Source organism: Pyxicephalus adspersus, chromosome 3 (genome assembly GCF_032062135.1).
Source record: "Pyxicephalus adspersus chromosome 3, UCB_Pads_2.0, whole genome shotgun sequence".
Taxonomy (NCBI): domain Eukaryota; kingdom Metazoa; phylum Chordata; class Amphibia; order Anura; family Pyxicephalidae; genus Pyxicephalus; species Pyxicephalus adspersus.
Window position 1 is genome coordinate 114,602,739 of NC_092860.1, and position 14,709 is coordinate 114,617,447.

At 36.2% G+C, this 14,709-nt stretch overlaps 1 protein-coding gene across 1 annotated transcript in view; it reads right to left on the minus strand.

Annotated features, from left to right (window-relative positions):
- The window catches only part of GLRA3 (glycine receptor alpha 3), a 95,786-nt gene extending 87,911 nt beyond the window's left edge, over positions 1-7,875 (minus strand). Inside the window, exon 1 of the mRNA XM_072406846.1 lies at positions 7,577-7,875. Coding sequence (XP_072262947.1) covers positions 7,577-7,647 — 71 coding nt within the window. The 5' untranslated portion in view covers positions 7,648-7,875. The remainder of the gene's footprint in view (positions 1-7,576) is intronic.
- Between the last annotated feature and the right edge of the window lie 6,834 nt (positions 7,876-14,709).

Below are 14,709 nucleotides of genomic sequence, written 5' to 3' on the forward strand. Positions count from 1 at the left end.
ACCTGTCTAAAAAAGGAGAAAAAATGTATTTTAGGACAGGATGATAAAATTATTGTTTTACAAACATAATAACAAAACAGCAACAATACATGGACAAAAAATTAGCTATTCCCATGGCTACCCAGGGGCCAAACTTTATAATTCTGCCAACATTGCTGACATGTATTAATAGTTTTATAATACATTTTTTAACATTTTGGGCCAATTTGCTAAGATTGCAAGAGCAATATGATTTTGATATTATGCAACCCTTCTTCAGGAAAAGCAATTACACTGACACATAAACTGTCTTTAAAATGCACCTCCCAATAGAAAAGTATAAATTATTAACCCACTGGTAGAGATATTCAGACAAAATATGACAGATGTGAAATCCAAACATCACCTACACGTTCACTACATACTTGAGAAGTAATTCGGATATGGATATTTGCTACAAGTCCTTTTATTATTATTATTATTATTAATAATAATAATAATATTGTTGTTAATTTATTTTATATTTTACATCTTAACTACATATTTCAGTATTTGAGTGGTGGAAGTGGTAGATTTGAAATTTATAGTAAAGTCCCAAGCTCCTGTGCTCTAAAATGATGAGCTGATTCAGAAAAAGACAGATTATTTTGAGGAGAAAATAGCTGGAAAATTAAGGTTAAAACATAGTTATTATCTGTGCTGCAGATTTTTGGTGGTAATTCACATTTACAGCACTGCCCCCCTATTTGTGTACTTATTACAGTGACAAGTTTTGTCCTTAAGTTAGATTTTACTAGTTTTTATACTGTTTAAAAATATTTTGTTACAGAATAAAAAATTGAACTCTTTAAAAAATTTCCAATTGTGTTAACAGCCAGTGGTAAAAAGTTTTTTTGCATTTTTTTCTTTCACTTTTTGCCTAGGCACACATGAAAATGTATGATCAAATATAATTTGCAATATAGAAAACATGATTCATTCAGAATAAAGATTAACCATAAACTGTCTAGATTCAATCACCAGGGGCATTATTGCATATTCTCTCACCAAGATAATAGAAACAAAGATCTTAGAGCACTAGCAAAATCCTTTCATAGGAAAAGTTACTGCAACAAACAACAAGTACAAACATAAGGACTGCACTGAAGTTCCAATGAATTACGTTCAGTCCAACACTGGACAGTATACAAAACGTAATCAAAAAGCTCTAACCAGTTATAAGAGAGAATAAAACTGAAATAAACCATCCAGCAATTACTGATGATGGCCTTCAGATAGCCCCCAACCTCTGATGTAAACTGATGAACACGAAGCTTCATTCCAACTACAGGCACAAGCAAAGCAATAAAGGCATGCAACAATAGTTCCTGCAAACTGTTTGGCTATAATAATCCATCAAAAAGTATCACATATGAGAGAAATAAATGCACCTCCATTAATGTAATATATTTCATTCATTGCAATACGTGCCACCAGGAATGACACACTGCTAAAAAATGACAGAAAAGGACAAAAATAATAGCATAACACACACATAACAGGACATAAGGAAGGAGATTATTGTACACATGTGGGACAACATTTATCAAAACTAATCCACATTAAAAAAGAACATCAATGTCTTGCTTCAATATTCAACTTCAATATTATTTAGGAATAAAAAATATTGTACTATGAATAATCCTCTCTGAAGAGATAACTCTTGATAATTTTGATATCAGATTTCTAAACCACTATATAATAGTTTTATCACCTTTCTCACCCATGTAACCCCCTCTCTGTTTCAACTCCACATCCTACTTTTCTACTATTTTCCTGACTTACTTTCTTACTTTTATTATCCTGTGTGCATTTACCCTTTTCAGAGAATGGTTTCTTAATGACCAATGTAATTTGTTTTTACATTGTCAAACCTCTGTGTATCAGTAATTTGACCTAGACATAAAAGGGTGTAGATTAGTGTTTTTCAGCCAGGGTTTCATAGAATTCTAGGGTTCCCCCAGACGTTGCTAGGGGTTCCCTGAGCAATGAGCAAATTTGCCTCCCAGGTCAGTTTAACTTATACCAGTGATCTGTAATGGTGGCAGCCTTCCCAATGGCCAGGAATGTTGAAGACGTTCTTGCTACTGACCCATACACTAATATACTGTGAGTTGTGGATATAGTAAATAAAACAGGGATTCCCAGAAGACCTGAAAGCCATTTCAAGTCGTTTCTCTAAGTTAAAAATGTCAAGAAACACTGGTGTAGATCCTTGATGTATGGTAAAATTACGGGTAAAAAAAAAAAAAAAAACTAATATAGTAGGCATGGATTTTATCCATGTACCCCCATACTCATTCCTCTAAAATCACGTGATATCCAGTGACCTTCAATAACAGGGACTTAAAAATCCCTGTCATATGACCATTACCTCCTTCTTGGGGCGCTAGAAGTGAGGAGGAGGCCCTTGTCCTAAAACATCAGGGCAGAGATACTTTGAAAGAAGTGAGCTTTTCTTGCCTGAATTATAATTTGGTTGAAATTTTAAGAAAAAACCCATGTCAATATTTTAATCAAAGTTTCATATAAAAAAAGCAGCATATATAACTTTAGGGCTTTTTTAGGCATTCTATGTAATTGAATTGCATGTTTTGTTGCTGTTTAATGTTTAAACCACAACAACTGACTTGGAAATAACATTAGATATACTAATACTATATAATAGAAATATGAATTCAGTGATTACAGAACTCTGATTTTAAAAATCTGGCACAGGGAAATACAGAATCACAGGATGATAGGCCAACATACATGCAAAAACCCTTAGAAACAGTTGTAAAGAGTCAAAAATCTTCTGGTAATGAATTGTACAAAGTTTAAATAAAATATAAGTTGATATAACTCATTTCACACTATGGGCCTGATTTATTCAAGCTGTCCTAGGCTGGAGTGAATACACTTATATCAGTGAAGCTGGGTGATCCAGCAAACCTGGAATGGATTTCCTAAAAGTAATTTGGTATTTGTTAGCAAATGTTTTCAATCCTGGACCAAATCCGTTGCAGGTTTGCTTGATTACCCAGCTTCACTGATGAAAGTGTATTCACTCCAGCCTTGGAGAGCTTTAACAAATCAGCCCCTATGAGGGGCATAATTTCAAGATCAACCCTCACAGGTGAAATTATTCTCTCTTGACCCCCAGCGTACTACTGATCCATTTAACTTCTAGAATATCTATTTTACCCAGGCAGATACTTGTGAAATAAACATAGGCTAAACTCCATCCCATGTACCAGTAATTGAAAATGGATTCCCTGTTCTCAGGAAAGCAGCAGCATATACCCATTAGTCTTCTTAACTTGTAATGAGAGCCAGTTAACCCTTACAGAATTAGAAGGTTACTTAATGATTTTAGAAGTACCAATACACACACCTCTTAATACACATTCATTTTAGGTGCAGAAGCAGCAGTATTGGGGCAAAAGGCATAAAAATAAAAAAGTGCGTTCTAAAGGTCTTTAAAGCCTCTTAATAAACTAATAAAGTACATTTGTAATGCTATCTTTCTTACTTTTTAACAGGGCTGATATTCTAAAATATACTTTACACACTGTGCTCATGAATACCAAGACAATATGACCTTTTAATATTAATAATATTTCAAATCCCTACATCCATATGATATATCATTCTGTCATGGAAAGAAGTTACAAAAACTAACATTACATTTAAAGAATTTTCATGTGTAGAGCTAAAATGTACCATTGCTTTCAAATAACCAATTCGTTTTATGGCTTGCACAGTCTAATTGTTCTCCCTCCTAAATGAATTACAAATCATTCGGGAGATAAAATAGTTTAAACGCATGTATTTCAGCAGAGAATTTGCAGTAACTATTTACCTGGAGTTCCACTTATATACCACAATATCATTATGGAGAACAACCAAGGCCAAATTATGGTTTTACAGATGCTGTAAAATGACAAATCACCCAATGCCTACAAAGTGTGCTGAGACTTTATATTCCTCAACAGCTGGAATGCTGCAGGTTGGCCACCATGTGCATGATTAATCACTACCATTAACTCAAAATGGCATACGTTTTCTTTTTTTTTTTTTTTTTTTACATTAGATTATTTCCATTTTCTTAGAATAATAAAGTGTTTTTATCAAACTTTTGCATATCATACCAAAACCTGTTGAGCATATAATACTTGAGTTGTAAAGATGCTGCTTGCACCAAGACACGTTTGTTAAAAACCTGTGTAAAGCTAGTGATTGTGAATCTTGTAGAATTTGCATACACGTTTATATTAATGGTCAAGAAAGTATTGAAAAAAGTGCTTTGTATGTTACCGGAAACATCTGCAAATGTTAGTTGTGCCTTATAACTTTTATCTTGATTTATTTCTAAAAGAAATAGCCATACACTTCTTGGTATTTGAGGGTGCCAAAACACCCCTGTGCCTACAGCCTTAAAGCTATATATCTGTAATATGGGATCTGACTATTTCTTAGATTTGGATTGACATAGATAGATCTGACATAGAGAGATCTGACATAGAGAATCAAAGTACTACCTACCAAGATGGCTGTCTTTACACAGAGACACACTGGGTCTGATGCATAAAATCTCTCCAAGACTGTAGAACATAGACTACTATAGGTGAACCTGGAAGATCCAGCAAACCTGGTCCAGGATTGATAATAATTACAAAGTGCAGGAAACTTTATACCCACTCAACTTTAGGCTTCTGCAAATTAGCAAATGTTTATTTAAATTGGTCACTACTATTTGTTACTGTACTTGAATCCGCATTATCTGTTAAGTCTAAAATCTAACAAATTATATTCATGCATAAGATACAGGGTTCTATTTATAAAACAGGGAGTCAGGCATTCCTTCAAACATTCCCTGGTGGGAATCTTCTGGGTCCGTGTGTGTTCAGAGGTAGTAATGGATTCCCACCAGGGAAAGTCAGATCCCCTGTTTTATAAACAGAGCCCATTAGGTGATAAAATCATATTTATGTTTTGCTTGGCTTCAAGGTGCACAGCAAGGGGATGGAAAGCAAAAGGCAAAGATCTAAGATCATCAATATAGCAGCAGTCATTAATACATATAAATTTTTCTATACACAGTTCAACATTACAGTTATGAAATGCATATATTTTAGGTGTATTGAGCAAACATGGGACAGTAGTATACCTATCCCACACTTAGAAGAAACACTAACTCATTAAAGATAGTAAATTAGAAGATGCAATCACTTTCCTATTTAATTATACAACACATACATATGGCTGTAGAACCCTGTGATTGTCATGTTTGCCCTGTATCCTTGTCCCCAACAGAATGTTCTTAATGATTGCTTTATGACTGCTAGTAAAACCCGGTGGCTCTGTGGACAGATCAATTCCAACAATCTGGCAACTGCCTTATTCTATAGGTCAGGTATGCAATCATTCACAGAGACTTCTACTGTCACAAATTAGTTTCACACAACCAAAGCCAAAATATGGTACAGCAAATGCTTTATAGTTTGGATAAATATGTTATTTTTATGTATAATATTAATGTAAAAAACATGGAAAAAGGTATTGTACTTTGCAGGAGTTAGTAGAAATTAATTTCATGTGTTGCATATTTTATATATGTGACTATATGACTGCTGAATTGCATTTGTCCCAACCTATTACACTAAAAAGTTCTCACCTGCACACTGACATGAAAAAAAAAGAAGAATGTGTATTTATGTAGCTTAAACATTTAGGGGCCAGTGTCATACCTTTTAATTCTTTTACATTTAGGTGTTATCACATTTTTACATGAAGAAAAGGAAAAAAAACATTTGTATCAAAAGGACATCAAATGACAAATATTCAGTAACCTTTTACTTGATGTCTTCATTTTTTAATACAAACATTGTATTTTACCCAATATAAAGACCTAAAAAGTCTATGTGACTATATATTTAATTTTAAATAAAATATTTAATTACAGCAATATAAATTCTTGTAGAATATAGTGTTTGACATGTAAAAAATCAATTGTAATGTACCCTGAGGTTGGTTTCAGGAATTAGGGAGTGAAAAGTGTGGCTTTGGAGTAAAATCTCTTTGTGACCTTGAACAATCTGTATTACCATTTTACTCCTGGTAGGAAATTAAATTATAAGGCCACTGGGACCTCAACTCTTTGTCTATTAATTATTCATAAGTATCAATAGAAACATTAAAGGAAAATATAAATGAAAAATCTACATTAGAATTCTATTTTAAGATTAAAGTACAGATCATTTGTGGTTTAGTAAAACATACTGTATACTATAGATGACTTGATAACTTACTTGCATGACAAAAGGTTTTTATACACAGTTTTCAATATGCATATTACAAAACACACAATAAATCTACACATTTAATTGTAGCAACATTGCCTAGTATGATGAGATATAATGTACTTGGCATATTACTTAGCAGATGATTTGTACACACAGAAAATATCTAAGAACATTTAAAGTCAAAGTACACCAGGTTGAATATGTCAATCATGCAGAACCAATCTTCTTTAATTAAACTGAATGGGAGAGCTAGCTTTGGAAAAAATGTTTAGTTAAGTGCCCTTTTAATCAGGGCCAAGATATTGATTCAGGCCAAAAGGAGATAGAGGACAGTGCTAAGAAAGAGAGAGAGGTAACAGACAAGGTAAAAACAAAGGAGCTGGAGAAAAAGAGGAAAAGAGAGAGAGAGGGAGAAAGAGAGAGGAAGAGGGAGGGAGAGAGAAGAGAGGGAGGAATAAGGAGGGGAAAAAAGAGGAAAAGAGAGAGACTGAAGCAAGGAGAGAGAGAGATGGGGGGGGGGAGGGAGAAAGAGAGAAGAGAGAGAAAAGAGAGAGAAGGAATAAAGAGGAGAAAAGAAAAAGAGGAAAAGAGAGAGAGACTGAAACAAGGAAAGAGAGGGAGGGAGGAAAGGAGGGAGGAAGAGAAGGAGAGAAGAGAGAGAGAGAGAGAGAGAGAGAGAGAGAGGAAGAGGGAGGGAGGAAGAGAGAAGAGAGAGAAAAGAGAGAAGGAATGAATAAAGAGAGGAAGAGAAGGGGAGAAAGAGGTTTGAAGAACAAAGAAAGAGAGAGTGGAAAAGGGGGGAAGAGAGAGAGGGGAGAGGAGAGAGGAGGAAGCAGAAAAAAATGAAGGAAAGGGATAGAGGAATAGAGAGAAATACTGAAATGTTTAAATTAACAATACCTGTAATGCTTCAAAAACATTACAATTTCTTGCATCACATAGTACACATAGTAATACATAGTACACCAGAATAAATCAGCACAACAAACTTTAAACCTGACTTAATCTTAACATTTATACTTCTTAGTATGCTCATATTTACAAATCAGATATAAACTTAGGAAATTGACATTATTCAAAATCCAATAAAAATAAAAATAAAGCATTAGTACACTGCTATCAAAGCCAAATATACAGATGTATCACAATACAATGCAATCTCCATTTTTCTAAGTTGATGTGGTCTGATGATGACTACAGGTTGCAGAGAACATTGTAATGTGAACCTGCACGTAGATAGAACACAGGAAAATCCTGATTTCCACACATACCTTAGTAAAAGTGCAGCTTCCCAGAAGTAAAACCCTGAGACAGCAGTTAGGATACATCTTATCCTTGCCATTGTTGGTTGTGATGGGCTGTGAAATGATAACCATCAAAGTGACAGATGAGTGGAGCAGGTAGTACTTAATTCAGCACCATGGACAGCTCCACTGTGCGGGTTCCTCCTAATCCCAAATAATAAAATCAACCCTGAGTCCTCTACAGGAGATTATTGGGGGGTGCTTCTCTTCTAGGCATGGTAACATCTATCAAATCCACAGCAAGGAGAAGGAGGATGAAAAGCAAGTGCAGGGTCCACTCTGAGCAGCTGCATTCCTATACACTGAAATGTGCCTGAGCTGTGGCTGGAGGCTGGAGCATGGATCAGGGATGGATGCAGGCGTGTTTAGCAACAACCAATCACAAATAGAGTTTATTGGATGCAGGATGAAGAATAGGAGTAACCTCTTTTATCCTGCAATGCACGTGGGTCCTAGTCATAGTATGCCATCATAAAGTTATACATAGATCGCCTTTTACATTCTATTTCCTGCATTAGATGTCATTGACCCTGGAATACATCTATAATAAAAGGTTTCAGTAATAGAAATGTATGCAACAGCCCATGATCACCATGCAAAAACACCACCTGAGAACTGATGCACATAGACATATACGTTTACTATACTGGTTTCCAATAGGAACAATTCTGGTTGTTTCTGATCTCTTGTTTAGGTTCTGGTGTTCTGAGTGAGCAACAGGGAGCTCTACAGGGAGGGAGATGTCTCCTCTAATGTTATAGCTTTATCACTGAAGCCTGTGACAATGGCAGGATCAGCTGTGTCTGCAGGACTCAGACACAAAGCCAACTGCATATCAGACTCTTGTGGGACTGTCATCCCAAGAATGTGCCTGCCTGAAAAGCAATGGGCTCTATTCACAGCACACCAGGATAAATATACTAAACACACAAATAGGAAATTGCAAGCATGCAGGCTAGTAGGATAAAGATGTTCTTTCTGCAAAAAAAAAAAAAAAAATCTGCCTGTTTGCAATGAGCTGAGCATGTATACCATGTTATTCTATGATACCAGGTATCCTGGCATAAACCTGGCAGTGGGAACCTGCCTGCCTGCAATTTTTTTGTGAACTTCAATTCTACTTAAAAAATGACACTCATTAGGTCCTTATCTTAAACTAAAAGTACTAAAAACTGTGGCACTTATCTATCTCCCCTGCCCTCCTCACACCATCCTTAGGTGCCACCATCTTTCTTTCTTGTTCTGCCCAGCAACAATGGCCGTGCTGGGGTGACAGAACTTTAGTGTAAGTTTATTTATCCCCGGCACATGTAGGGCAAGCTGGGAATGCCAGTTTCCCTGCCAACCGAAGCTGGCACGGCGCAGGCAGGTAAGACAGAAGGGACAGCGCCTGACCCTTTCTGCAATATTCACCTCCCTGAATCAATAAAGTTCAAAGTGGGACTTTAATTCTACTTTAAAGTTTTATGAATTATGATTTATATGGTATACTTAGTTCCATAATCTAGGATCTTACTTTTAGTTTATTTTGTTATTAAGTTTGATAACTTTTCAAAACTTTACTAGCTTTACATTTTATCTATGTCCTCTATATTGAGTTTTTCTAGTGTTGTTATGTCTCTGTGTTTTTTCTAGCTGCTCTGATTTCCTCCCACAACCCAAAACTATGTACTTGCAGTAGAAAAACCTTTAGAGTAGGAGATAAAATCATTGTCCGGCCTACATCTAATAATAATGATAAGCAAATTGGTTAAACATTATGTTAACTCAAAGTCTGGCTAAATAACCAAGCAATGGTCAATAAGAGTAAGATTTTAAAGGACAATTGTGGCCTGTGGCAAGCTACTGCCAAACAAAGCTATTAGTATGGAAAGTTGGATACTGTTGTGGGGGACCACTGACAATGCAAAAATACAATTGTAGGCAACATAGGTATTTATAAATCATTTACAGATTACAGATTTGGTGGTTTACCTAAAGCTGTATGTGTTTTTTTTTTCTGAATAACATACATTATATGTAAACTATACATTTACTTTAGGTTGCAGTAATATTGCACAGCTGACGCTTAATACAAGATAGGTTTTTCTGCTTCTTGAAGCTATGATTGCCCCTTTCACTCCTATCAATGTTTTTTGAATGGCAGTCCAATATGCTTCTATCCAAAATGTATTTGATGCTCTGATTTATGGTGTCCATGTCAACTGCAATACAAATTTGAATGTGTTTTTGCCATTTTATTTATTTTTATTTTTGCCCATTAAGGACGATATGCGGTCTTCTTTATTTAATAGTTTTATTACACAATCCCTTGATGTCTTGTAGGCAACATAGGACGACATTACAGTACTGTGTCCCCTGTACTGTAATGTCGTCCATGAATACACATCCTAACTCTTTACTGTGTTCTGATCCATATCTTCTTTCTCTTTTTCTTCTTCTTTTTTGTTTATATCCTAAACATTCTTTACCAGTCATGTTTACTAATCTTGCTCTTTCATGTCTCTTCTTGATATCATAGTGTGCAATATATTTCATTCTAATTATTTTGAATTGCCTGCAACCTTCACATCCATCTAAAGAATATATACTCTTTATATAGGATTCTTTACAGCAAGCTGACAGACGGTATTGGTTACAAGCTGCTGCTCTCTGAATCAAATAAAAACAACAAGAAAAGAAGTCAAACATGACTTCATTAACTGGACCAAAAGGTTTGTTCAGCAATAAACACATAGGACATAAATTACATAACCAGGAAAAGAAGGTAACCCAGCTGCAGTTTTTCATTCCAAAGGTATCCCAAAAAATGATCACAGTTCCGGGAAAATAAGAAGTCCAAAGATGCTGAGAAATGGAATTGGGTAGGGAACTGAAAAAATACAACCCGGTAAACCCACAGAACCTCTTTGCAGGCTGCATCCTGTGGGCTTGATTTAAAAAATTAATTTGATATGCTAAAGTGATGATTTAGAAATATTATTTGGCCTAAGCTTATACCTTAAATTACTCATAGAAAACAGTAGTGCATTTCTTGCATCTCAAAGCTTTATAACTGGAATGTTCTATTATGGGAGTGTAAGCTTTAAGGCACTATGCCTCTGACTTAGTAATATTACTACTGTGTTTGAGGTTCCTGCTAAAAACAAAGCTGTACCTGAGAAGCTGTAGTGCAAGGATCCCCCTGCTTCTGCATCATTTATTCTGTGGATCTAAACTTTTAGCACCTCACTGCATGCTGCTTTATCAAGTCAGTAATACTAATAATTTAGTGATTTTTCCAAATCTAATGCTACATTTTAAGGCATCCACAACCTTCTTTCTAATTTTTTTTTCATATAACTTTTTGTCTCCTCTGTCATAAATGCTTCTGCTTGCCTTTGAGATACTTATGTGCAGTGCAGTGCATTCCAAAAGTGATTGTGCCAAGATGAAGTATCCCACATGGGCATGCATAGGATTTATAACATAATGTACCAACCAGTTAAAATAGCTAAAACCTCCCAACCTGGGAAAAGAGGGATAAGGAAGAAAGTACTGACGACAATGAGGAGCGTCACATCATTGTAGAAGTGTATTTACAAGATAAGTGTGCAATAATGTACAATGTGCAGAGAATATTCGCATATTATTGAAAATGCTGCAAGGGGCAAAGTGGTTAACCTTTAAAGAAAATGTATTCATGGATAAAGGGAATAACAGGTGCAGTGTCCTACTGCATGTTTTTTGTTTTTTTTTGTAGTGGAATTTGAAATAAAAAATGCTAACACACACAATTATATCTTCCTAATGGCTAAAATGTTGCTATAAAAATGAAATATGTTTTGCATTGGTAAGTATATGATGTGAAATGATGTTGTTTTGTTCAAAATTACATTTTCTTTTTACCTTCTAACCATTCATGCATTTGTCCACATATTCCAAATCCTTCAAATTACCTTAAACTGTTCTTTCTTGCCTATTATTTCTTATTCTCTTCAATATTTTATTACAAGAAATAGTGTCACCACTTTTCTAGAAATCTAATTTGTACATTTTATTTTTATCATAATATGTTCCGTAATATTTTTATACCCATTGAAAGGCATTTCTGATCAAGATAGTTCTTTAAAAATATGGATCATGCATGTCACTTTAGCCCTTTGAAAGACCATTTGATGCAATGTGAATTTAGGCTGCATGAAAGCATTTACCTTTCTATATACATATTTCCTTAATTAAATCTTGAACAAAGGAGCTACACCTCTTGCCTTTGAAATGTAGCTAATAGAAATCACTACTGTTCTTCCTCATGTCAATTCCTGTATAAAAGCACTCAAACAGAGAGAAGAAGGGTTTGCACTAAACTGTAACACTATGAACATGCTCACAGGATTGGAAAGCACAGACCTTACTTCATCAGTGAGACAATACAATGCCAGGGTGTCACTGGGGTAGGAGGATGGAAAAATTTTTAAGACACAGTTGGAAAAACATAAAAAAGAACCCTTCAGAAGTTTATACCCTTCTACATCCTCTAATTTTATTTATAATGAGCAAAACTTCCTAATTCTAATCATCTTACATAGAACAGAAACACACAGAGATTATTGCTATTGTTTATGTAGATTTGTAAGTGATGTTAGCCCCAAAGAACTTGCAATATAAAACGATTCAGTTGAGAAGAATATCTCCCTATGTTTTAGAGTTAGAGCTTCCAATCCCAAAATGTATAAACGTTTAAAAAAGTTTGCCCATAGACTGGAGCATGGGATTCGGCTCCCACAGTGTAACTGAATAATTACTTCCCTAATTTCCTGGAACACATTTTAAATGTCCACATTTTTCGGTTGGACTGTACAAAAGATGTCCAGTTTATCTATTATTTCAGGTAAAGACATTCTGATTTAATGTTTTGACTGCAAATGTGCCTTGAGGTCTACAGGTTACCATAATATATGTATTTTATCTACGTTCTAGCTATTGCCTGCTGCTGTTATCTGATCAAGCATTCATGTGTGAGCCAGTACAGATGTTTGATGGCATTGCCAACTCAGTGAAATATACTAAATATGACAGGAGCCTGAGCAACAGAGTATGGCAATAGGAATCAGTAACCTAATAGAATGTTGAAACAATATGGTGTCTTAATCATAAAATTTAGGTAGTAGCAATGTGTTCAGCAGGAGGTTTAAAGCAGACCTGTCATTTATTATTATATTATATATATGTATAGATAAATAGGTTTTGTTTTGCTAAGTAGCCCTTCTGCACTTATGAAAATTATGACTTCTAATCATCAAATTGTCACAAGCACCCCACCAATATAATACAAAACCCTCAATGACATAGCGGTTTGCTTACACTTACGCATTGTGGCTGAATGATACATCAAGATCAGTGATTCGAAAGTGTAATGAAGACTTTGGATCAGATATAAGTACTAGAAACAGGAGGTCATCAATGATATCCTTTGATCAGTGGATCCCCTCCCCATTTACTGTTTAAATAAAGTCCATTATAGGCAGAAGAAGTATCACCTGAAGATTGCTCTGTTTTGCAAGGCGGGCAAGAGTCTTGATCATCAGTAAAGAAAAGATAGCCTTCTTTGCTGCCAGTCAATTGGACTGCTATCTTCCCTGATTTCTCTGGTAAAAGTACCTGCCATGGCCTCTATACTGTCATACTGGGGGCTTATGACCCCCCCGTGCCCCTGGAAACAAACATGTATAATAAAAGCTTTTAGAAAATCTAAATTCATACACAAAGTTAGGATGCACCTACTGTGTGTACATAAATGGTTATTACACCCTGCATAATTCTGAACGTGCCACAGATAGAAGAAAATGTTTTTTTTTATTGTTTATTATTAAACAGTATTTATATACCGCCAACATATTATGCAGCACTGTACATTAAATAGGGCCCTGCCCAGAAGAACTAAGAGGAGGAGGAAGCAGAACACACGAGTATGGAATGGTGGGTAAGTAGTGAGGGTTTTAAGAGACACAAGAAGATGGGTGTTAGGAAAAGCTTATTGCGCCGGCAATTCTGTGCTGTGTACCACCGCTGTATCCCACATAGCTTATTTTGTCCAGCAAGGTCACAGCAGCAGGGAGAATAAATAAATAGCTGCAGCCTCTGGTTCCATTTAGCCGTTCAGCCTGATGTATTTTATCAGCATCCCCAGCACACATTCTGAGGCTGTGCACAGCTTAAGGGGGTTCCTGTGCTGCCATTGGCTGCTGTGATTTTATAGCCTCTCTGCTCCCAGTTACCAGTGCCTGTTGTAGCTCTTGGTTCGGTTAACCTCTGCTGGAGTGAGTGTTGTCTGATTTACTGTTGCTGACTTTGCCTGTTTCTGACTCTGTATTCTGGACTTGTCTGTTGGAACCTTGGTACTGAATGGTATTGGACTTTGTAGACTCCTGGTCCTCTGATCTTCCCCAGGCACCATCCATTGTGCAATAAGTCCTGGGGCAACTGTGTGTTGGGAAACACAACCAGTCTCCTGAGGCTAAGCGGGGGCTTGCTACAGGTGAAAAATGCGGTGTTAGATTGGGGGACTGGTGTCTGGCCAGTACTGTTGCTGGACCAGGACCTTACAATGGATGAGCAAGTTTGAAAAGATGGGTTTTGAGTGCTCTTCGAAATGTGCAGAAAGTAGGAGCAAACCAAACAGTATGAGAAAGACCATTCCAGAGAGTCTGGGCAGCTCTAGCTAAGGCTTGAAGCCGTGCGTGCCATGAGGTTATGAGTGTGAATGTCATTTGTAGGTCATTGGAAAAGTGAGGAGAGCGGCTAGGGGGTATTTTTCTACCAGGTCAGAAAGGTAAGTGGGACAAGAACTGTGGAATGATTTGAAGGCAAAGCACAGGAGCTTGAATTTGATTCTAAGGTGAAATGGAAGCCAATAAAGAGAACTACAGAGATGCAGCAGTAGAGGAGTGGTGAGAGTCAAGTTAGTGGAATACCAGAAAGAAAGATGTTACAGTGGTCCAGATGAGAGTTGATAGGAGCGTGTACAAGGAGTTTGGTGGTCTCTGGGGACAGGTAGGGGCAGATTTTGGAGATTTTGCACAGGCCAAAGTGACAGGACCTGGAAATGTTCTGAAAATGGG